General features: G+C 46.5%; 1 protein-coding gene across 5 annotated transcripts; it reads right to left on the bottom strand.

The window, feature by feature from the left end:
* Window positions 1–6546: 6546 nt before the first annotated feature.
* DIO1 (iodothyronine deiodinase 1) lies at window positions 6547–23565 on the bottom strand. Of its 5 annotated transcripts, none has more exons than XM_025399779.1 (4): window positions 23211–23565; window positions 13062–13205; window positions 11331–11530; window positions 6547–7683 (listed from the first exon to the last, which is right to left on the bottom strand). In XM_025399779.1, the coding sequence occupies exons 1-4, from the start codon at window positions 23545–23547 to the stop codon at window positions 7615–7617; spliced, it is 750 nt and encodes a 249-aa protein (XP_025255564.1). In that variant the 5' UTR covers window positions 23548–23565; the 3' UTR covers window positions 6547–7614. The 5 variants fall into 5 exon arrangements, with proteins under 5 accessions (XP_025255564.1, XP_025255580.1, XP_025255588.1 ...); XM_025399795.1 differs by having other exon boundaries at window positions 23403–23547; XM_025399803.1 differs by lacking the exon at window positions 11331–11530.
* Window positions 23566–25166: the final 1601 nt, after the last annotated feature.

The following is a 25166-nucleotide window of genomic DNA, read 5'->3' as shown; positions in this document are numbered from 1 at the left end:
TGAATCTGGGTGATAGATATATGGAGGTTCATTGTACTAGTATTTCTACTTTTATATAAGCTTTAATTTTTTTTTTTTTTTTTTTGAGACAGAGTCTCACCAACTTTTTCTTTTTTTTGAGATGTAGTTTTTCTCTTGTCCTCCAGGCTGGAGTGGGATGGCGCTATCTTGGCTCACTGCAACCTCCACCTCCTGGGTTCAAGTGATTCTCCTGCCTCAGCCTCCCTAGCAGCTGGGATTACAGGCATCTGCCACCATGCCCGGCTAATTTCTTTGTATTTTTAGTAGAGGCAGGGTTTCGCCATGTTGGCCAGGCTGGTCTTGAACTCCTGACTTCAGGTGATCTCCCCGCCTCAGCCTCCCAAAGTGCTGGGATTACAGGCATGAGCCACTGTGCCTGGCCAGTTAGCAACAGTTTTAAGGCTGTTGGTACTTATTGATAAGTCACCTTCTAAGATTTGTTACATAGATTTACTCTTGGAAAAGCAGGGGTTTCTTCGTTTGTTTGTTTAGATAGAGTCACATTCTGTCGCCCAGGCTAGAGTGCAGCGGCATGATCTCAGCTCACTGCAACCTCCACCTCCCAAGTTCAAGTGATTCTCCTGCCTCAGCCTCCCGAGTAGCTGGGATTACAGGTGCCCACCACCATGCCCAGCTAATTTTGTTGTATTTTTATTAGAGACGGGGTTTCACCATGTTGGCCAGCCAGACTGGTCTCGAACTCCTGACCTCAGGTGATCCACTGCCTTGGCCTCCCAAAGTGATGGGATTACAGGCGTGAGCCACTGCGCCCGGCCTGGAAAAGCAAGTTTTAAATGGAGAAGAGTAGGAAAGGCATTTCAAAAGTCACACTGGTATAACAGATAAAAGATGTGAAGGTGAGTAGTCATTCATAATAATGAATTTGGGGAAAGATGAATAGAAAAGTCTAAGTAGAGCAAAAAGTAAAACTAAAACTGAACATTACAGCTATATCACAGGCTTTCAGGTATTTTCTTGTAACATTGGAACCATTTAAGGTTTTTGAGAAGTAATGTGAATTACAGCAATTGTGTTCATGTTCAATAAAATGAAATGCTGAGCATTTTCTTTTTGCCAAGTTTCTAAACTGAAATGGCAATAACTCTTTGTGTAAGAAACACTGTGTTGAGGCTTACAGATTGCTAAAAGGGGTCTCCAGAGGTTATCTGATTGATTTCTTTGGCATAGGCCTGGTGAGTTATCTTTAAGTCTTTTTTCTCTGTCTTCTGTGGATGCAGGAAACAAATGATGACTGTAGAACATCCACTTCATATATAGTATTTGAAAACAGCATGCTTTAACCTTCATTTTTCTAGGCTTTAAAAAACTCATTATCACCTTAAACCACTCCAAATTTCAGGCAATAAATATGACATGTAACTTTACCTTTTTGCTTTGTTTTGTTTTTCACTGCTGAACTACCCCCTCACCTCTTTTCTTTTTTTGAGACCAGGTCTGTCGCCCAGGCTAGAGCTCAGTGGCGCAAACACAGCTCACAGCAGTCTTGACCTCTCAGGCTCGGGTGATCCTCCCACCTCAGTGTCCTGGGTAGCTCGGACTGCAGACATGCCACCACACCTGGCTAATTTTTTCTATTTTTATAGAGATGGGGTTTCACTATGTTGCCCAGGCTAGTCTCAACCTCCCGGGCTCACAGGATCGTCCCGCCTTGGCCTCCCAAAGTGTTGGGAATATAGGTGTGAGCCCCTGCTCCCAGCCCCTCACCTTTTTAAAGTCTCATTTGTCCTCAACTAGCATCCTTTCTCCCCCTCATGTGGCCTTTTCTCCACCTGCCCATGGACTCCTGACTGCCACTGTGCTGTGTGTACTACGTAATGAGGCCTTTGTGTTTGCTGTTTCCTCTGCCTGTAGTGCTCTTGCCACTGGTATCGGTATAGCTGGCTTCCTCATTGACATCAGGTCCTTACACAAAATTTCCTTCTCAATAAGCCTTTCTCTGGCCTCCCTATCTAAAATTAGAGTGTTCCTGCACCTTTCCCTCGCAAGAGAAACACATTCAATCTTTTTTCCCTGTTTTATTTTTCTCCTTTTCTTAGGTTACGGACCTGACGCAGCCACCCTGTGTTCTGTATTTGGGAGTTTTTATACCTGACTCTTCATTTCTATCATTAAAATTCCACTTACATTTTTTTCTTTTAATGATATTAATGATAGCCCAAGTATCCTTTGAAAGATGAGGGCAGTGCCACCTGCATTCAGGTGTGAGTCTCTTGAGTAGGAAGTTTAATCAATTGAATTACCCCGGGCGCTCTCACCCTTATAGGGACAGCCCTGCTTATCACTCTCTAACATATATTTTTTCTATTTATCATGTATATCATGTTTATCAACTCTCTCACTAGAATGTAAGCTCCCCAAGGCAGGGAGTTTTGTTGCTTCTGCTCATGACTGTATGCTCAGGGCTTAGAATAGTGCCTGGCATATATATTCTCAATAAATATCTGTTGACTGAATAAGTGAACATTGTTCATTTATTTGCATGCTTGTATCTCTTTATACTATAGAATCTTTGAGGAGCTTTGAATAAAGCTAGTCAATAATATATGAATTTTTGGATCACTTACTGTGGACCAATGCCTATCACAGCGCCTTGCATAAAGTTTAAACCATAAATACTTATTTAAAGGGATGAATAAAAAAGTAAAAATCTAATGACCTTTTAACCATGTACCAAGTCTAGGCAAAGAAATATTACAGAAATGAAAATTGTGTTTATCACTCATTTATACAGATTTTTTTATAGCACATTGCATTTATTGAGCCCTCTCTCAGTAATGCCCCTCTGCAGGGGCCAGGCTAGGGGAGGCATCCTTTGTGGGCTTCACCTTCTAGGTGATGTTCCAGTAGCCCTTTGTAACTTGACCCTGATAGACAGCCTTCTGGGAGGTAGTGTGTGGCAGTGTACATCAAAGTTTTAAACATGCATGTAGTCTTTGACACAGAAATTCCATTTCTAGAAATATATCCTATTAATCAGATAAAGGAATATACAAAGATAAGTGGACAAAGATTTATAGCAATGTTTATAAGATAGAAAAACTGGAAACTACTATGCAGCCATATATTAGAAAGTATGATATATACAAACATCATTTTATAATGGGATATGAATTTTATATATATATATATATATATAAGCTTATAAATACAAAATGGATACTTCTGGTTAAAGATGATGGGGTAAAGGGATTTTTACCTCATCCCCTTTCTCAAAACATTCACAACAAAAGGAATTATAAAAAGAAAAACATTTTATCTTCGAGGAAGCAGCTATAACCCCTAACATCAAAATGGGACACCTACTCACTAAGTACTGTGAAATGAGGATTTTGGTAAAGGAAGAAGCTGAGAACTGGCATATGTTCTCTCAAAGCTAGAGACTTCATTAAACGTGTCATGGTTATGAAAGGCTTATCCAAGAGTCCCTTGTTTAGGTTGAAAAAGGCTGCAGGTGAGTCAGGAGGATGGCGAATGTCTCCAGAGAGCCTTGAGGTTAATCACAGAATGGCAGGGAAGATGGAGCTGGAGGAGAATCAGGCAGGATACACCAGAGGAGACTGCTAGAGGTAAAGCATGATGAAAGAAGTTGTCTTAGCTCCAGCTGCTCTAACAAAATACCATAAACTGGGTAGCTGAAACAACAGACATTTATTTTCTCACTGCTCTGGAGGCTGGAAGTCTGAGATCAGGGTGCTGGCATAGTTTCTGGTGAACCCTTTCTTCCTGTGTTGTAGGTAGCTGCCACCTTGCTGTGCTCACACGAGCTCTTCTTTGTGTGTGTGCAGAGAGTGCACTCTGGAGTCTCTTAAGGAACACTATTCCTGTCTTATCAAGGCCACACCCTTATGACTTCATGTGATTTTCATTACCTCTGTAAAGGCCCTATCTCCAAATAAAAGGAGGTTAAAGCTTTGACATAGGCATTTCGGGGGTTAGAGGGGCACAATTCAATCCATAACAGAAGGTGGAAAAGCATCCAAAGCAAAGGGAGTGTAACTGAACGGGATTTCCCTGAGCCCCATCTCAAAGGAAGGAACTTAGTTAATAATAGGCGACTCAAGACAGCGAACGTCAATGAAAGTTGCAGATTGCGCCAGCTGACTCCTCATCCCACACTATGTTTCAGCAGATAACAAGCCCCACTAATGAAGACTCATAATCAGAAAAGACCCAGAAGGGAACTGCTGTGGGTCAGGTTCTCTAGAAGCAGAGCATCCGACAAGGATTCTTTGAAGAGTGATTTATTGAGGGAGCGCTCTCAGGAGAAACCTCTAAGGTAGTGAGAGAGAAGCAGGATCAGGCAGAGGGAAAAATTAAACATATGGCTTCTGCTGAAGTCTAGCGTCAGTCTGATCCCATAGGGAGCTCTGGAGCATGACTGGCACCAGAGAAGTAGACTGTCCCACCTTGCAGCAAGGGAGCAGGCTTTTATAATTTCAATCCATCAGCCATTGGCTGTGGGCCACACTCAGGTGGAGGACATAATCTCACAGGTATTTCTGGGTAAGATAGCGCCTATCATGAGGGCAAATTCTCAGGAAAGAGTGCATCTGTGAGTCATTAGCAGCCAACACTCACAGCAGCTGGCTGATGAGTACAATGGCTTGGTAAAAGCATCTGGGCAGAGCACCAACACCACCTACTATAGCAGCGGTTCTCAAAGTGTGGTTCCTGGGAAAGCAGCATCAGCCTCACCTGAGAACTTGTTAGTAATGCAAATTCCCTAGCTCAACCCCAGACCTATTGGAATCATAAACTCTGGGGATGAGCCCCAAGAATCTGTGTTGCAGCAAGCCCTCCAGGTGATTTTGTTGCATGCCCAAGTTTGAGAACCATTGAACTACCCTGGCCTATGGCTAGCACTGTAAAACAAAAGGATTGGAACTGACCCCAAACTTCTTGCAGTCTCCTGCACATAGCCCTTTTTCCACCTTTGCCCATGTAGTTCTCCCCACTTGAAATGCCCTTCTCCCTTCCCATCTTCTCAAGGCTCCCATCCCAACTTATGGAAGTACTGGGCATCTTTGAAGACCAAGCTCAAATGCCACCAGCTCCAAAAAGCGTTGTTGGATTCACCCAGCTCTGAGCATTTAGTCTTCACTCTAACATATATTCCACCTTGAGTTATTGTCATTGGAGTGTATGTCTGGTCCCCTGTGAGATTAAGCTGCTGGAGGACAATAGCTGTTCCGTGTCTATCTTTGCATAACTCTGCACCCAGAAAAGTATCAATGCTCAATGTTTGATGCATTAAGTTGAAGAGAATCGAATTGGAAAGCCGGGGGTCTATTTTTATCATTCTGAAAACCTCCTCAGTTTCAGCTACTATTACTTGTTGAAAACGGGGAGATTTCTGTGCATTTATAGACATGAATTGGAAGACCATCAGAGAAGTGATTCAGAAGAGCCTTGCCTTATATGCTGTCTCCTTTTGTGGAACTTAGGAGGGACAGTGAGTGCTCAGCTGTGCTTCAGTCCTATCATTCTCACAGCTTCTCATTTTCAGTATAACCTCAAAAACTCATGCCTGTATTGGTCATGAGTGGCTTTGGTAGGATGGAAAATTTTTATTCAGCGTCCCTATTGTCTTGTCCTCCTTCCACCCCCAACCTCCAAAAAGAGGGCCTGAGGAAGCAGTTGTGAGACAATAATTATGATAATCATAATAGCCAACACTTCATGACATTTTCTCCAAATCAGGCACAGTTCTCAGTGCTCTACTGATGAATCTATGGACTAGGCACTATTGAAACCCTGTTTTATAGGTCAAGATACCAAGGCAGCTTGATCAAAGTCACCCAGCTGGCAGGAACAGAGCTAGGACTCTGGCCTTCGAGTTAGAGATCCGGTTTGAATCTCGGCTTGTTACTTACTAGTTCTGAGAAGTTATGCAAGTTACTTAACTCTCTGAGCCCTGATTTCCTCATCTGTAAAATGGGGATAATCATCTCCTCTTTGAGATATAGAGAGATTAAATGAGATAACATATCTGAAAGTGAAAGTGACTGTGCCTGGTAGATGATTAATAATGACTTTTTTTTTAATGGAGTCTCGCTCGGTCACCCAGGCTGGAGTGCAGGGGCACCATCTTGGCTCACTGCAACCTCTGCCTCCTGGGTTCAACGGGTTCAAGTGATTCTCCTGCCTCAGCCTCTTGCAATAATAACTATTTTTAAAATAATAAAGTGACAACATTAATAATATTAACTTTGTAGCAACTAAAGTATAGCTAAAGACAATATGTTCTCATGCTAGCAAAAGGTCTCCAGATCCATTCTTTGATGTCATGTTGTAAAGGCAATTTGATTCCAATGTGAAAAATTGTTTCACTCCAGCAGGAGTTCATAAGACAAAACCACATTTAACATGTAACATAGGGCCTGAATGTTCTTCCCCCCAGATGAGGCCCTTCCAGCATATGGTAGTTTTGCTGGTCAGATTACATGGGTAATCAGATACAAATTGGAAAAGAAAATGTAAAGATCACACTGAAGCCATCCAAAATAGCCTGATATATTTTAATCATTCTGTTATTAGCTTACTGCATCTTATAACATTTTCTTTTGAATCAAGTCACAGCCGTGTGTACTTTAGGCTGTGGCCATCATAAACAAATATGTAAAGACACAGAGTTGAAATAGATGAATACCAATGGTTATCCGTCAGTTTGATGTAATCTAACACAAATGACCATTAAGAGACTTGCGAAGAAATCAGAGAAACAGAATTTCACACATGAGCTTCTGCATAACTGAATGACAGCATTGCTGGTGCCTATTGTTTGGTTTGGTCAAGGTTATACTTTTGGGAAGCCAACCCTCCCTTCTAGATGACTCTGTTGAAAAGTGAGGCGAGTGGAAGATTTCAGGGTACAGAGAGCTAGATTTCTATGAAATATATTCAAAGATGGTAAAGTGAGTACTCTCCTCTTCCCTAGTAAAATTAGAGATGTGTTACCATGGGAACTCACCCATCATCACCAGCCATGTGGACAGGTTTAAATCTTTTGGCAAGGAGAGGATGACTGCCTCCTCCTGTTTCTAATCCCTCCTCTTCCAACTCCTCATCTCTTCCTAACAACTGGAATTCTTCCCATACTTGGTTCTAAAAACTAATTTAGTGTCTTAAATGATCAATTCCATAAATGCAAATTGGATAAAATGAATTTCCCTAGTAGAAGGAATGCCAGCTTGAATTACTTGGTATCGGAGTGGCTGGAGAGAGATACCGTACCTCAGAAGTGTGCCTGTACAGTGCAACTGCTCTTTCAAAGATGGTGTGCAGGGAATGTGGTCTCCACAGTGGGAGCAGTGTCAGGCTGTACTTTCTTCAACAGGGAACTAGCCTCAACAGCTCAAGTGTTGTGTCATTTTCTGATAATAACAATTTGTCTTGATTGGGTGCTGTGGCTTGCATTCCTCAGCTGGGAATTGTTTGCTTAGATCAGAAAAATTTGAGCTAGCGATTCAGCTAGGGACACAGGTCAAAGGTAAGAGCCAGCTGGGTCTCAGGGAGAGCCAAGCCTTGAGAAGCCCTCCCGTTGGTCACCTAGAATTGAGGTATCTGTCCAGATTAACTGTAGAGCTTTTCCAGAACAGCACGAACTTCTTCTGGATTGTAGTTCCAAGGGCCAGATTTACCCTGCAAGAGAAATGAATCAGGCATTCCCAGATTTCCAACTTGCAAGGAACATGTAGCTCTGGAGGTTAGTTGCAAGATCTGGTCAAATGATGTCTATGTAGGAGCTGTCAGCATGGCTAATTCAGTGGCAGATGCAACCGTGAGGTGGGTGAGAAAGTGTGTACAGTGGCATCAGCAGTTAACAGGAAGGTTGGACAGAGAAGCAGGAAAACTAGAGGACATAAAGTGACATAGTCTTTCAAAAAGAGAAGAGTTCTGTACAAATAAGCTTTTCTTCCATACTTAGACCTTCAGACTGACCTAATCTTCTCCAGCCTTCACATCAAGTTCTACCCATCCTACCTCAGAACCATCTCTGCCTCTCCAGTTCTACTGCCCTAGGTCAGCCCTTTTCATCCACAACTTGGGCAGCTGCCACCCCTCCCAACTATCCCCAGTCCTTAGTCCCTGCTCCCTCCTGTCCATTTTTCAACCAGGAACCAGTGAACTTTCTTTTTTTTCTTTTCTTTTTTTTTCTTTTTTTTTTGAGACAGAGTCTCACTCTGTTGCCCAGGCTAGAGTGCAATGGCGCAATCTTGATTCACTGTAACCTCCGCCTCCCAGGTTCAAGGGATTCTCCTACCTCAGCCTCCTGAGTAGCAGGGAATACAGGTGCACTCCACCACGCCTGGCTAATTGTTGTGTTTTTAGTAGAGATGGGGTTTCGCCACGTGCGCTAGGCTGGTCTCCAACTCCTGGCCTCAAGTGACCCACTCGCCTTGGCCTCCCAAAGTGCCAGGATTACAGGCGTGAGCCACCACGCCCGGCCATGGAACCAGTGAACTTTCTTTTTCTTTTCTTTTTTAGAGAGTCTCACTCTGTCACCCAGGCTGGAGTGCACTGGCACAGTCTTTGCTCACTGCAACCTCCGCCTCCTGGGTTCAAACAATTCTCGTGCCTCAGCCTCACAAGTAGCTGGGATTACAGGTGTGCGCCACTACGCCTGGCTAATTTTTTTGTATTTTTAGTACAGACAGGATTTCACCAGGCTGGTCTTGAACTCCTGACCTCAGGTTATGCACCCACCTGGGCCTCCCAAAGTGCTAGAGTTACAGCCGTGAGCCAGTGAACATTCTAAGTACAGGTCTGATCATGTCTCTTTCCTGCTCCAAACCTGTCAGTGGCTCTCCTTTGCCCTAAGATGAAGGCCAAACCCCTTGGTCCAGAATGAGACCCCTGTGTAACCCCAATGTCCCCAATTCTTTATTCACACTCTGCCCTACTAGGCCTCAGTGCCTCTGCCCACCCTCTTCCCTATACTGCAGTGATTTTCACTCACTGTGCTCACTGGGCCAACTCCTTACCCTTTAAGGCCCAAGCAATTGCTGCCCCCTCTGAGAAGCCTACCCTTCCCTAGAGGTTGAAAACCTTACAGTCTGAGAGCCAGACCAGTCCTGATGCCTCACATGCTTTCATTTGCATGTTGTCTGCAGCTGCTGTTGTGCTATAACAGCAGAATTGAATTGTTGCAACAGGGATTACTTGGCACAAAGTTGAAAATATTTACTATCAGGCCCTATACAGAAAAGGCGTTCTGACCCCTGCTCTGGAGTCCCCCAGCAGTTGGGACACTGTAATAGTCTTATTTGGGTCTTCCTTATCCCTCAGCCTGTGAGTAAGGGTGTGGGCCATTTTCTTTTTTTCTTTTTTTTGAAACGGAGTCTCGCTCTGTTGCCAAGGCTGGAGTGCAGTGGCACAATCTCGGCTCACTGCAACCTCCGCCTCCCGGGTTCAAGCAATTCTCCTGCCCCAGCCTCCCAAGTAGCTGGGATTACAGGCACATGCCACCATGCCTGGCTAATTTTTGTATTTTTAGTAGAGACGGGGTTTCATCATGTTAGTCAGTCTGGTCTTGAACTCCTGACCTCATGATCCACTTGCCTCGGCCTCCCAAAGTGCTGGGATTACAGGCGTGAGCCACTGTGCCCGGCCGGTCCTTTTTTTTTTTTTTTTTTTCAAGATGGAGTTTTGCTCTTGTTGCCCAGGCTGGAATGCAATGGCGCAATCTCAGCTCACCGCAACCTCTGCCTCCTGGGTACCAGCTATTCTCCTGCCTCAGTCTCCCAAGTAGCTGGGATTACAGGCATGCACCACCACAGCCATCTAATTTTGTATTTTTAGTAGAGACAGGGTTTCACCATGTTGGTCAGGCTGGTCTCCAACTCCCGACCTCAGGTGATCTGCTTGCCTTGGCCTCCCAAAGTGCTGGGATTACAGGCGTGAGCCACCGTGCCCAGCTAGGTGTGGGTCATTTTCAATTCATTTTTGTGTTTCCGGTATTTGCACAGGGTCTAACTCAAGGTAGGGACTCAGTGCCCAGGGTACCTCAATCATGCCTGAACCATGTCCCAAGGTACAGGAAAGGATGAAGGACCCAAATTCTTCTACCGTGACCATTGCACCATGGGGAATTTGCCTGCAAGTTTTTGCTTGTTTTATCTGAATAAGTAGGGTCAGCTTGATCTTGATCTGTGGACAGAGGAGCATCCATATACTTGGTTTCATCTGCTCCCTAAGGCTTGAAATCCCTTCAATCGCTTTAAAACGTAGTTTCTACCTTCTTAAGGGAGGCCAAGCCAACTGTGTCTAAAGAGTCAGAGGCTATGCACTTACCTCCCTCACCCTGACCAGGCTGGAACTTTCGAGAGGAAGCAATCACAAGAAAGGGAGCCTGAAATGCATTTCTGCCTCACATCCCTGTGTCCAGCATTTCCAGCTCCAAACCACGGGTTCCATTCCCCTTGAGCCTTCTACACCACCAGTCCTGGTTCAGGCCTGTCTCAGATGTTAGCAGCTTCAGACCTTCTCATTTCTGGCCCACCCGATCAGGGGATTTAGAATCGAAATCAGAGCCTTGCCCAGTGTGACCTTGGACAAGTCAATTCCCCTCTCTGAATACTGTTTATAAAACAAAAACAGACTGGGCATGGTGGCTAACACCTGTTATCCTAACACTTTGGGAGACCAAGGCGGGCAGATCACTTGAGGCCAGGAGTTCAAGACCAGCCTGGCCAACATGACGAAACCCCGTCTCTATTCAAAATACAAAAATTAGCTGGGCATGGTGTGTGCCTGTAGTCCCAGCTACTTGGGAGGCTGAGGCAGGAGAATCGCTTGAATCCGGGAGGTAGAGGTTACTTGGGAGGTTGAGCCAAGATCACTCCACTGCACTCCAGCCTGGGCAACAGAGTGAGAATCTGTATCAAAACCAAACAAACAAAAAACAAAACAAAAACAAAACAAACAAAAAAAACCCAAAAACCAAAACCAAAAACAACATTCTCTGTCTCTCAGTTTGAAACCAGACCAGGACTGGGCCATCATCTGGGTTCGAAAGGCAGCCGGGAGGATGCAGCTCCAGTCCAAATGCTAGGGACTTTTGTGTGCATTATTTCATCCCCTGTGAGGTGGAGACCAACATTCCCATTTTGCAGAAGAGGAAACTGAAGGTACTCCAAGAAGTGAAAACACTCGCCCGTGGTCACATGGTTGGTAAATGGCTAGGTGGTGATTTGAATCCAGTTCTGCTTGATGCAAAACCTTCTCTTTGCCCTTCCCCTCCCTGGGCCCCTTTGCCCTCCCTGGACCCTCTGTCCCCAGGTCACCACCTTGAAGAGGATCCTGCCCTCCTGGATTACGTAGAGCCTCTCAGGCAGTGCTGCGTAGAGCTGGCTGCTCTGGTTCTGCATGGTGTCCACCACCACAGGGCACTGGGGGCTCCTGGCCAGCAGTAGATGGGCTGCCTGCAGGCGGTCCTGAAGGTTCCGGTGATTTCTGATGTCCATGTTGTTCTTAAAAGCCCAGCCATCTACAAGAGAAAGGCCAGGCACCAAGTCCCACTGACATAGCACACACTTCCTGCAGACTAAATAGCCCCTCACTTTTTTTTTTTTTTCTTTAAGACACAGTTTCGCTCTTGTTGCCCAGGCTGGAGTGCAATGGCGCAACCTTGGCTCACCGCAACCTCTGCCTCCCAGGTTCAAGCAATTCTCCTGCCTCAGCCTCCCGATTAGCTGGGATTACAGGCATGCGCCACCATACCCAGCTAATTTTGTATTTTTAGTAGAGAAGGGGCTTCTCCGTGTTTAGGCTGGTCTTGAACTCCTGACCTCAGGTGATCCGCCTGCCTTGGCCTCCCAAAGTGCTGGGATTAGAGGCATGAGCCACCGCGCCCAGCCAATAGCCCCTCACTTTTAACTGAGGTTCTCAGAACCCTTGGCAATGATTTGGTCTAGTTTCCTATTATGGTTGAATGTGCAAGGTCACATCAGGAATTAGTGATTGATCCAGAACTGAAGCCCAGGGCTCCTGGCTGTCAGGCCCCTGCTCTTCAATGTGAAATAGTCCAATAAACCAGCACTCCTTGATCTTGAATGTGCATGAATCATTTGGGGACCTTGTTATAGGAAGATTCTGATTCGGTCTGTCGAAGGTGGAACTGAGAGTCCTTCTAACTCCCAGGATGCCAAGACTGCTGGCACCTAGACCATACTTGGAGAGGCAAGGGTTTAGATCAGCAGTTCTCTAAGTGTGTGTCCCCAGACTAGCAGCATCAGCATCACCTGGAAGTTTGTTAAGTAGTGCAAACCCTAGACCTCAGCCTAGATGGACTAGGAATGGGACCCAGACATCTGCATTTTAACAGCCTTCCAGATGATTCTAATTCATACTGAATTTAAGTACTACTGCTCCAGAGTCTAAACACTTTTCTCCTAATTCTTCACCACAGTGTTCTTTCAAAAATGCAAATATAGGCTGGGCGCAGTGGCTCATGCCTGTAATCCCAGCACTTTGAGAGGCCAAGGTGGGCAGACTGTTTGAACCTAGGAGTTTGAGACCAGCCCAAGTAACATGGTGAAACTGTTTCTACAAAAAAATACAAAAATCTAGCTGGGCGTGGTGGCGTATACCTGCAGTTCCAGCTACTTGGGAGGCTGAGACGGGAGGATTGATTTAGCCCAGGAGGTTCAGGCTGCAGTGAGCCATGTGAGTGCTACTGCATTCCAGCCCCAGCCCAGACGACAGAACAAGACCCTGTCTCAAAAAAAAAAGTTCTTCTCCCTTAACTTCCCTATTTATCCAATCAAAATGTTAGAATCCTCTCCTAGCCAGACCCTGTCACTCCAGGTGTTCTGCTCTCTGTACCCTGGTTGAAAGCACAGACTGTGAGGTTAGCCTAGTGCAGGGCCTGGGAGTGATGGGTGCTCAGTGAATAGTGGCTCTTTCCCTCTCCCCTCCTCTTCCTTCTTCTACCTCCCAACCTTGAGATGGGGTCTGGGGAAAAGGGAGAGAGAAAAGAGAGTGAGAAGAGGTAGAAGAGGCAGAGAATCTTTCTGTACCTGATGCATGTGCTTCTTCAATGTAAATGATGAGAAAATCTGCTATGGATCTAAAGTCTTCAATAAGCCTCTTGAATTGGTCGAATTTGAACATAAATGAAGGTCAGGTACAACTTCCAAAATTCAGCACCAGTGGCCTATTGCCTGAAACAGCAAGAGCCATCACAAACTGAGAATCCACACACAGTTTTCTTTTACAAGCACCATTTTCACTCCTATGTTCAATTCTGTTATTTTTATTGCCCCCCCACCCCCAACCCCAGGATGGGTCCTAGGCACTGGGGTCCAAAGCCTAGACAGCATGACTTAGCAGGGCATGAAACTGGTTTACTCCTCTCCAAAATGAGAGGTTTTTTTAGGTGGTCTCAGTGGACCACCTGTAGTTGCCGCATGGTAGTTTAAATATAAGAGGAGTCCCTTTCAGGCAGTTTATAAGGCAGGTATGCATCCATTCTCTCCTGCGATGGGATTAGTAATACAGCAAGGTTGGTAATTTTTCCCCCCATTTTATAGACAAAGAAACTGAGTTTTACATACTTGCTTCAGGTCACACAGCAGGTCAGTGAGGAGTTAAAATGAACATTCTGGTTTCTGAACTCTCAATTCAGTGCTTTCTATTCATAGCACTTCAGTTTCCTCATCCACAAGGGGGCATAATAATACTTTGTAGCATTGTTATGATGATTAAATAAATTAATAGAGATAAGGGCTTAAACTGGTTCCTGGCCCATAGTAAGTGCTTAATAAATGTAAGCTCTTGCTATGAGCTTTTATCTCCTCCCTGAGCTATGAAGTAGGGAGGCACCGAAGGCAGCTCCACAAAGACAGTGAACGCTAGGAGCAGGACCAGCTGCATAATTTGCTGGGCCTGCTGCCAAATGAAAATGCAGGGTTCTTTGTTCAAAAAGTGGGGGAAAGTGCCGTTAAATTTATGAAAATATAAAGACTTTTCTTTCTTTTTGAGATGGAGTCTCGCCCAGGCTGGAGTGCAGTGGTGTGATCTCAGCTCACTGCAACCTCTGCCTCCGAGGTTCAAGTGATTCTCCTGCCTCAGCCTCCTGAATAGCTAGGACTCCAGGTGTGCGTCACCACACCTGGCGAATTTTTGTATTTTTAGTAGAGATGGGGTTTCGCTATGTTGGGCAGGCTAGTCTTGGACTCTTGACCTCAAGTGATCCGCCAGCCTTGGCCTCCCAAAGTGCTGGGATTACAGGCCTGAGCCACCATGCCCGGCCCAGAATACAAAGACATTTCTAATCTTCTGCAGTCCCTCTCTTGACCTGGCATCGTGTATTTTAGTTGCTATTTAATGTCATATTCCCCTGGCACAGGGATATTCATAGAGTGAGAGCAGATCCTCACAGCTACCCAGCACCCCAGAGACCGAGTGTGCGTGTACTTCCCTCTCCCTCCAGCCACCAGACCAACATGCCATGCCCTGCCCAGCATCACAGAAGTTGAGCCAGACATGGCCCCTTCCCACCTGCCCACCACTCCAACCCACAGGGTACTGCAACCACTGTAAGGGACATACTAGGTACCTTGATGGGGAAAAGGATGGGCAAGAGGCTTCCCCCACCCTCAGTCACTTGGCGAATTGCACCATGGCACTGCGAGTCCAGGATGGGGACAGCTGCCATGCAACACGGGGATGTGACACCTGCCCCCACCTTCCTCACATCTGTATCCAGGCCCACTCTGGGGTCAGGAGATGGCAGAAGTCACTGGGTGGGGGCAGGAAGGAGCACCTGGGGATGGGAGAGTGGGCCTTAGAGAACATGTCCTGGAGGGGCAGGGAGGCTGTGGAAGACAGGAGCCTGTGTGAGCAGAGGCTCCAAGTCCTCGGGACATGCTCCATTGTCCCATAGGGTTTCACTTACAAAATGCAGATTCAAAGATAAAATTACGAAGAATTTCAAGACATACTTTGCAACTCTGGTGTGCTAAAAACAACAGCAACAAAAATTCAAGACAGCTGCTGCAGAACATTAAACCTCAAGGACAAGGCCCTTTTGAGTGTAGGTCCCTGTGTGCTTCACTGGTCCCATATCCATGAAGCCAGCCCTGAGTGGAAACCTTCTGTAACTCTCCATCCTAGACCAAGGACAACTCTGAGGAGCAGCCGACCCCCTCTGGTTTACGACCAGAGCTGACGTTGTTGAGCCCTTACCATATATTTATTGGAGCATGGCTGGTCTTGCACTGTGACATGGCCTGTTTAAGTGTCCACATACCCCCAAATCCCCCTACTCATTGTCCCCTGAGGGCAGGGCCTGTTCCTCATTCATCCTCAAATCCCCCGCATGTAGCACACTCTCATTCTATCTACAAGTATTTATTCAGCACTTTAAATATGCAAGTCTCCCTGCCACACACTGGGGATCTGGCAGAGAATGAGACCAGCAGCTCTCTGGCTGTGTGCAGTTTGAAGTCTGCTTAATGGGGAGACAGGCAAAAAAAAGGTAAGTAAATGCATAAATGAAGAAGTTTCAAATTGTGATCAGTGTTATGAGAGAGGCTGTAAAGGAGTGACCTACTTTAGACAGGTGGGGTAGGGAAGGCCTCTGAGGAGCTGCCATTTAACCTGAGAAATGAAGGACAGGAGAGAACCAGCCATGGGCAAAGGGAGAAGGAGATTCTAGTCAAAGAGACTCACACAGAGCCCCCAAGGAGGGACAGAACTTGGTGTGTTCAAGGCCCCACAAAACCACTGGCAGGAAGCAGGCATGGAGAGCAACAACAGAAGGGCTAGAGAGTTAGGGATGGACCAGAACAGGCAGGCTCCCATAAGCCTTTGTAAAGAATCTGGATTTTATCCTAGGTATGTGGGCTATCATAGGAATATAAAGCAAGGGTGGTGAATATTGTTGCATATTTTCTTTCTTTTTTTTAAGAGACGAGATCTTGTTATGTTGCCCAGACAGGAATGCAGTGGCTATTCACGGGTACCATTGTAATACACTACAGCTTTGAACTTCTGGGCTCAAGTGATCCTCCTGCCTCAGCCTTCTGAGAAGCTATAACTATAGACACACTTGACTATATCTGACTCATTTGTTGCAATTTTGGCTGCCCAGCTCTTAACTCTCCTTTCTACTTAGAATTCCCTATTTTGTATTCTATTTATCAAACAGTGTGCCCAGCCTTGCTCTATGGAAGACAGAAGGGCCGGGTTCACACTCTGCCCCTGGCAGCCAGGGCTCAGGCAGTGAACCCAGCTGGGCTAATTATACCCTTCCACATAGATCTTTGATTCTGGGAGTCATTGAGATGGCAGAATTCATCCACAGCCCAGTTGTGGTGCCCCGTAAGGGATGGTGATGGGTTCCCATGGCAACCACAATGACAGCAGGATCCAAGCCCAACTATTGATGCTAAAAGACAGTCCAATCAAGACCAGCTGGTATTGTTTCTGGAAAGCACTCAATATCTTTCCAGTATGTTCCTTTATGTACAAATGTGTGTGTGACCAAGAAAACCAGAGGGAGCTTCTGTTGCTTACAAGCCAGAACCCTGACAGCTACAGTAGGGCCATGTAATGACCAGACGTACACTTGAAGATCACTCTGGCTGCTCTGCGGAGAAAGGACTAAGAGTGAAAATGAAAGTGAGGGATAAGCAGTTAGGGGGCACTGGAGAAGTCTACATGAAAGACAACGGGCCTGGACGCAGTAGCTCACACCTGTAATCCCAGCACTTTGGGAGGCCAAGGCAGGAGGATCGCTTGAGCCCATGAGTTTGAGACTACTCACAGTGGGCAACATAGTGAGACCTCATCTCTGTAGTCCCAGCCACTCAAGAGGCTGAGGCCGGAGGATCCATTAAGCCCAAGAGGTTGAGGCTGTGGTCAGCTGTGATTGTGCCATTGCACTCCAGCCTGGGCCACAGAATGAGACCCTGTCTCTAGAAGAGAAAGAGAGAGAATGGGAGCCTGGGCTAGCTAGTGTAGGGCAGTGGAGCTGGGGAGGAGGCAGAATTGACAGAGTTTGCTGAGAGATGGGGAGTAGAGGGCATCTTAACTTGCATGTGGTTTATTTGGTTAACTATATCCCCTCTGTGTTCTGCAAAGAATTTAAAGCTCCTTACACCTATACTAACACATTAAATCGAATTTTTTATTTTTTATTTTTGAGACGGAGTTTTGCTCTGTCACCCAGGCTATAGTGCAAAAGCGTGATCTCAGCTCACAGAAAGCGTGATCTCAGCTCACAGAAACTTCCGCCTCCCAAGTTCAAGGAATTCTCCTGCCTCAGCCTCCCAAGTAGCTGGGATTACAAGCGCACACCACCATGCCTGGCTAATTTTTGTATTTTTAGTAAAGACAGGGTTTCTCCATGTTGGCCAGACTGGTCTTGAACTCCTGACCTCAAATGATTCGCCAGCCTTGGCCTCCCAAAGAGCTGGGATTACAGACGTTAGCCACTGTGCCTGGCCAGAATTTTTTAAATCATGCCCCTCTGGGAGGCAAAGAACAGGAGGGGAAAATGGAATACACACAGGCCATAGGTCCCATGCATTTGTTGTAACTGAGCTATATTTTGACTCTGAGTTTCCTGGTGGCCAAGTAAAAGAAGAAACAAAATTGGCTTATAGTCCTCAATGTTTAGTATATGAGAGGAAAGCAGACTAGTTTCACTGGACACACGCAGCAGCTCTCCTTGTCTTTGAGTCACAGACTTTTTCCTAAGAGGCCTGAGGAGGCATTAAGTGACCTCAGTCTCTGCTGGTTGACTGCACTATGATTCCTCACCCACGTGACAAGGAGGTCCAGGCTTCAGGAGGGCAGCTAGCTCAGAGGTCAACTGTGGCCAAGTGGCCGGTCACTGGCCTCCGATGACCCCAGAGAGTCAGTCACTGTGTCACTCTTTAGGTAGGAACCCAAAAAGCCTGGGCAACATAGCAGGACCCCATCTCTAACAAAAAATTATCCAGGCGTGGTGACACATGTCTAGTCCCAGCTACTTGGGAGGCTGAGGCCTCAAGACCGCTTGAGCCCAGGAATGAGGCTGCTGTGAGCTATGGTCATGCCAGTGCACTCCAGCCTGGGCAACAGCGTGAGACGCATCTCAATAAAAACAAAAAATAAAGAACCCGAAAGACTTATGGTCATGATCAACTCTAAGTATCAGCGGTATGAAATTTTGTTTTTAATTGGGAAAAAAACTCAACATCCACTGATTCAGATGCTGGAAGAAACAGTCATTTGTTTAATTATTTATAGTGTGGGTGGGTACAGTGGTCAGTATTGAGGGCAAAGTTTAAACTAAGTTCTCTGCTTTCCTCAGCAGCAGAGAGATAAAGGATGGGTGCATGGGGGCTGGCACCCTGCCCATGTCCACAGACCACAGTGCAGAGAACACCATTTCCAGAATCCAGTGAAGACTATCAAGTCCAACTCCTTTGTATAAATGGGAAAACAGCCCAGACCACTAAATTACCCCCGACATCAGGATCTCTCAACAGAGAAATCCTATTTATAGTTATTGGACAACACTTGTAAGTACACTTGGAAAGATGTTAGAAGATTTTAAACAGGGGCTGAAATAAAACCAGTTTCAGATTAACTCTCAAGTATCCAGAAAGTAAATCATCCAGAACTTGCCTTCTGCCACACCATGCCAGTTACTCGATGTTTTATTCTGTGTGTGTCCAAGAGTGTGTGTATATTGTGTTATTGTGTTTGTGCATGTGCATGGACACACAGAGGGCTGGAGGTGGCTGAGAGTTTCCCTGAGCTCCTGTTGTCTTATCCAGGAACAGCAAGTGCACGAGCTGAGAGTCAGAAGTCCAGTTCCGGCTCTTCTAAGAATTCACTGTGTGACGCCAAGCAAGTCATTCACCTCTCTGGGCCTTTGCATCTCAAAAACGAAGCAGTTGCTTTAGATTATCAGTAAAGATTCTTTATGTCTCTCTGTCTGTGGCTCTGAGTTCAGAGTTCATACACAAAGCATACAACAGAGCTTTTTGGTGGCCTGGTGGGTTTCCAAAGTAGTTACAACATGTCTTTTTTTTTTTTTTTTTTTCGAGACAGAGTCTCGTTTGTTGCCCAGGCTGGAGTGCAGTGCTGTGATCTCAGTTCACTGCAACCTCCACCTCCCGGGTTCAAGCGATTCTCCTGCCTCAGCCTCCCAAGTAGCTGGGATTACAGGCACCTGCCAGGATGCCTGGCTAATTTTTGTATTTAGTAGAGACAGGAGTTCATCAGGTTGGCTAGGCTGGTCTTGAACTCCTGACATCAAGTGATCCACCGGCCTCGGCCTCCCAAAGTGCTGGGATTACAGGCGTGAGCCACCGCGCCTGGCCAATGTCTTTCTAATAAGCAGAACTGATCATGTTTACTTCCTGCTTGGAAACCACTCCAGAACTCACCAGTACTCTCAGGATACAGTCAACCTGCAGCTATGACACACAAAGCCCCATAAGCTCTGGTTCCTGATGATGCCTTCAGCCTCATCCTTCACCCCTTCCTGCCTCTGGGACCCGACTTGTCCCAACCTGAATGTTGCTCCTCCAACTGACCTCTGCTCCTCCTCCTCTCTGCCCTGCCCAGCTCCCCATGCCCCTCTTCCTCACCCACCCCAAGGTTTCACTGCCCCTAGACAATCAGCTCACCATCCTTTCCTCTAGGAAGCTTTCCCTTGGCCACCTCCTTACCCTACTCTTCCCCTAGTGCCCTCTGCTTCCCTGTCATGACACCATCTCTCACTCTGGGTTATGAGGCCTTCCAGGACAGAGGCCCATGGTGTTTATTTCCGTATTGTTAGTACCTATGATTTCAGGGGACTTTAGGTTAATGTGTTGAAAGTAAACTCTATTTTGCAAATAGATTTTTTTTTGCCTCAGTCCCGTCCTCTTACCATTAAAAAATTTTAAATTAATTAATTAATTTTTGAGACAGGGTCTTACTCTGTCACCTAGGCTGCAGTGCACTAGCACGAACACAGCTCACTGAAGCCTAGACCTCCTGGGCTTAGTGACCCTCCTAACTCAGCCTCCTGAGTAGCTGGGACTACAGGCTCACACCACCTCATCCCACTAATTTTTAAATATTTTGTAGAGACAGGGTTCCACTCTGTTGCACAGGCTGTTCTTGAACTCCTGGGCTCAAGAAATTCTCCCACTCAGCCACTCACAGTGTTGGGATTATAGGCATGGGCCAGTGCACCTGGTCACTCTTACCATTTTTTAGTCTCAGCTGCAGCAGCAGGGAGCAGAGACAAATTGAACAGTTTTTTATTTTATTTTATTTTATTTTATTTTTTTATTTTATTTTGAGACAGAGTCTCTCTCTGTCACCCAGGCTGGAGTGCAGTGGTATGATCTCGGCTCACTACAACCTTTGCCTCCTGGGTTCAAGTGATTCTCATGCTTCAGCCTTCTGAGTAGCTGGGATTACAGGTGCATGCCACCATGCCTGGCTGATTTTTGTATTTGTAGTAGAGACAGGGTTTCATCATGTTGGCCAGGCTGGTCTTGAACTCCTGACCTCAAGTGACCTGCCCGCCTCAGCCTCCCAAAGTGCTGGAATTACAGGCATGAGCCACCGGGCTCAGCCCAAATTCAACAGTCTTTAACATGTAAACTGCCTCACTGAAAGTGGACAGTTACATGATGCAAGTACATTCGTTTCAGGGAACTGATCTGCAGATGATTGACATTCAGCAAATTGGCCTGGTTCTGTTATAGTGCTTGGCACATGGGCATGTGGTAAGTTAGTTATTACCATTCCTCTTACTACCAGTGGAATTAGTGAACATTTGTTGAATAAATTGAGGTCATCTGTGCACTGTGGTTTAAAATTATGAATGAACAACAACAACAAAAGAAGCTCTTGCCTTCCCCTCTGAAACACTCTTCCCTTTTTCCTTGTCAGGCTACAAAAGTCTTACTCATTCTTCAAGGCCTAGTTCCAGAATCACCTCCTCCAGGAAACCTTCCAAGTCCTCCAGGCAAAAGTTCTATTTTTTATAGCCTCCCCCATTTCATGGGACTGTAAGGATTTGTTTATTACCTCCATCTGTTCTATGGAACTGTAAACTCCTCATGTGCATACGCTCATATGCACATGAAATTCCAGGAGGAGGATATAGTATTCAGGGATTCCCAACTACTTGGACCAGGCAACACTACATAGTGAAGCATATCTGTGGAACTTAGGTTCTAAAGAACATGCTTTCAAAAACACAGGATAGGCCAGGCACAGTGGCTCATGCCTGTAATCCCAGCATTTTGGAAGGCCGAAGTGGGTGGATCACTTGAGTCCAGGAGTTCGAGACCAGCCTGGGCAACATGGTGAAACCCCACCTCTACAAAAATTGCAAAAATTAGCCAAGCATTGTGGTGTGCACTTGTAGTCTCAGGTACTAGGGAGGCCACGGTGGGAGGATGACTTGAGCCTGGGAAGTCGAGGATGCAGTGAGCCGTGATCATACCACTACACTCCAGCCTGGGCAGTAGAGTGAGACTCTGTCTCAAAAAAAAAAAAAAAAAACAACAAGAAAAACACGGAATAAACCAACTGCCTCAGGTGCCTTCTCTACCTGCTGTATCTAGGCCCTGGGCCAAGCATGCTGAAGAATCCAGAGAAAAATCAGACACACACCCTCTCCTGAGGCTCTCCATTGGGCAGGGAAATAAGACTTGTGCTTAGGTACCAGGTGCTGAGCAGGAAGCAGCAGTGTACAAGGACAGGTGCAGACAGAGATGCATGAGCCGAAGGGAGAGAGCACATGCCTAGCTGTAGGGAGCTGAGGTGGCTTCATGGAGGACAAGGCGGCATGAGAGCTGGACCCACATGAATGAGGGGGATTTAGACAGCAATGGAGAGGGGAAGGGCATTCCTGACCAGCTGATATCAGCAAAGGCAAAGACAAAGGAAAGTACAAGAGATGCATAAGGCCCAACAGTTTGTCCGAAAGAACTGAGTGTGGTGGGGAGCTTGGAGGTAGAATTGAGAAGAAAAGCTGGAGCCTGACCAGAGAGGACCTAGAATCCACAGCTGAGCCTGGGCTTCATCCTAAATGCAGAGGGGAGCTGCTGAAGGTGGTTGAGCTGGGATATACTCACAGAAGAGTAATCTGGCAGTCATTCACAAGCTGGGATGGCTGAGTGGGCAAGTAGGGGAGAAGGAAGTTCTGGCAGGAAGAGAAGCTGGGAGGACAAAAAATAGAAAACTGGAGAGGTCAAGAAAAGTAGATGAAACTGGTTTTCCTGGACTGGGGAGTGGGTGGAGTTAGAGAAAACTGAGACTTTTTTTTTTTTTTTTTTTTTTTGGTGACGGAGTCTCTACTCTGTCGCCCAGGCTGGAATGCAGTGGCGCAGTCTCTACTCACTGCAATCTCCGCCACCCGGGTTCAAGCGATTTTTCTACCTCAGCCTCCCGAGTAGCTGGGATTACAGGTGCATGCCACCACGCCCGGCTAATTTTTGTATTTTTAGTAGAGACAGGGTTTCATCATGTTGGCCAGGATGGTCTCAAACTCCTGACCTCGTAATCCAGCAGCCTCAATCTCCCAAAGTGCCGGGATTACAGGCATGAACCACCACGCCCAGCTGAGAGCTCTTTAACAAGTATTTACTGAGCAGGTACCATGTCCCAGCATCAGGCATGGGTGTAATAGTGGGTGAGAGCAATGGTGTCAACCTGCATTGAGTTTGCAGGCTAGTGAGGGAAACAGACATGAATCCTAGCCAGCCATACATAATTACAAACCACGACAGGTGAAATAAAGAAAAGTTTAGGATGTTAAGCAGGCAGATGAGAGAGGGTACTCTAGTATGGGGGAGTTGGGCTTGGCTTCTCGAAAGAAGTGTCGTTGAGCAACAGTCTGAAGATTGAACAAGAGTTAACCAGGCAGAGGGGTGGGCAAAGAGCAGCCCAGGCAGATCAGCCTGTACAGTAAGAGCAGTGTTCCAGGGGCTGAAATGCCAGACAGGATGGTTTGCGATTTGAGTGCCTGGGAAGGTGGTGATGTTTCTTAGAGAAACAATCTACAAGAAGTCCTAATTTCAGGAAGCAGGAAGAGGACAAGAAGGTCCAAAAGGAGCAGCAAGAGTAGTAGGAGAATTCAGGACTTTCCAACCCATCTCTTCATCCCCCTCTACCACTGCTATTTCAAGCACCCCTCAAGTGTGCGGCAGCCTCCTGACCTTGCATAAAGTCCCAAATGTTGCACCTCTGTCCTGAGAGGCGGACCACTGGGCAGTTTGGGGCCAGACCCCCTAGCTCAGTCGTGTCCTCTAGTCGCTGCCAACGGACCTTCAAGACGAACCAGAAATACTGGGTGCTGAAAAAGGTCGGGATCCAGTTGTCGTGGCTGAAATGGGGGTTCCTGGTCATACCGGTCTTCTCGCCCATGGCCAGGATGTTCCGCTTGACTCTGTCTGGAAACAATATCAGAAGCACTTTACCCACGACCACATGGACAGCCACCTCCAAGAGCACCCAGAGCTTCTTCACCCACAGCCCTGACTGGGGCAGCCCCATCTCGGCACAGCCAGAGTAAGCTCTGAGGCCTATGGGCAGAGAGGCTGCAGCCAGGCGACACTGGGCGGAGCCGAATGAAGGCTCAGGGTAGAAGCAGCCAACCCTGGGCCAGGGGAAGGAGTCAGGTCAGAAGGTGTTTGCCTTTCTGTCATGAGACAGAAAATTCCTAACCAGGTGCTCAAAGGTCTGTTCTAATCACTATCATTTCTGATTCTTTGCCTTAGCTTTTGAGAGATTCTTGGATTGGTAGATTCCACATCTTAAATTCTCCCTCTGATTAATTTTTTAAAAAACAAATACTTAAAAAGACCACACTTAAAGAGACCCTGTTAGATGCTCTCTCACAAGTCAGTAGGTTTGGATGTTAGTTTTCTTTATACACAAACTCTTCTGCTACTAATGAAAGATGTTTTTCCCAATCATGGTTTTTTTTGTTTTTGTTTTTGGAGATGGAGTCTCACTCTGTCACCCAGGCTGGAGTGCAGTGGCATGATCTCGGCTCACTGCAACCTCCGCCTCCGAGGTTCAAGCAGTTATCCTGCCTCAACCTCCTGAGTAGCTGGGATTACAGGCGCCTGCCACCACACCCGGCTAATTTTTTTTTTTTTTTTTGAGACAGAGTCTCACTCTGTTGCCCAGGCTGGAGTGTGGTGGCGTGATCTCGGCTCACTGTAACCTCCGCCTTCCGGGTTCAAGCAATTCTCCTGCCTCAGCCTTCCAAGTAGCTGGGATTACAGGCATGCACCACCACACCCAGCTAATTTTTTGTATTTTTAGTAGAGATGGGATTTCACCATATTGGCCAGGCTGGTCTTGAACTTCTGACCTTGTGATCCGCCCACCTCAGCCTCCCAAAGTGCTGGGATTACAGGTGTGAGCCACTGTGCCTGGCCCCCCATCGTGGCTTCTAGCTGGTGGTTGACTATTTCTGTAGTCAGAGCCCTCCCCAGGGAACATGGATCTGAAACCTTCCAGGGCAGAGACAGAACTGGGACCATCCCTAACAAAACCTGGGGCCTGCAACTCCCCTTAGCACTGGGAGTAGAGCAATAAATAAAACATCCTCTCCTCTCAAGAAGTCATGGTTTAGTGAGGGGAATAGACAAGTAAACAGAAAACTACCATTTCCTAAATGAAGTCCAGAGGCGGAGTGTGTGTGGGGGCTACCAGAGCAGGGAGAAGGGGAAGCTTATTCTGATTAGAGAAGTCAAGAGGACTTCACTGAGGAAGTGATTTCTATGCTGAAACCAGAAAGACGGCAAGCAGTCAGCTGACCAAAGTGGGGCTAGTGTACTGGTGGAAGGAAGCACGTGGCCAAAGGCCCAGAAGCCAGAGACAGCATGGCTCATTGGAGAAACTGAAAGAAGAATCGTAGAGCTCAGAGTTGGAAAGTGTTTTAAAACACAACCAAGATTTTGTTGTTGTTGTTGTTGTTGTTTTTAAATAATTGAGAGGGGGTTTCCTTGTTCTGTCACCAGGCTGGAGGGCAGTGGTGTGATCATAGCTCACTGCAGCCTCAAACTACTGGGCTCAAGCCATCCTCTCACCTCAGCCAGGGTAGTTAGGACTACAGGTGTGCCACCCAAACCCAGCAAATTTTGTGACTATTATAGTGTCTC

The sequence above is a fragment of the Theropithecus gelada genome, chromosome 1 (assembly GCF_003255815.1).
Source record: "Theropithecus gelada isolate Dixy chromosome 1, Tgel_1.0, whole genome shotgun sequence".
Taxonomy (NCBI): domain Eukaryota; kingdom Metazoa; phylum Chordata; class Mammalia; order Primates; family Cercopithecidae; genus Theropithecus; species Theropithecus gelada.
The sequence above is the reverse complement of the archived record's forward strand: the minus strand, read 5'-3'. Positions and strand labels throughout refer to the sequence as shown.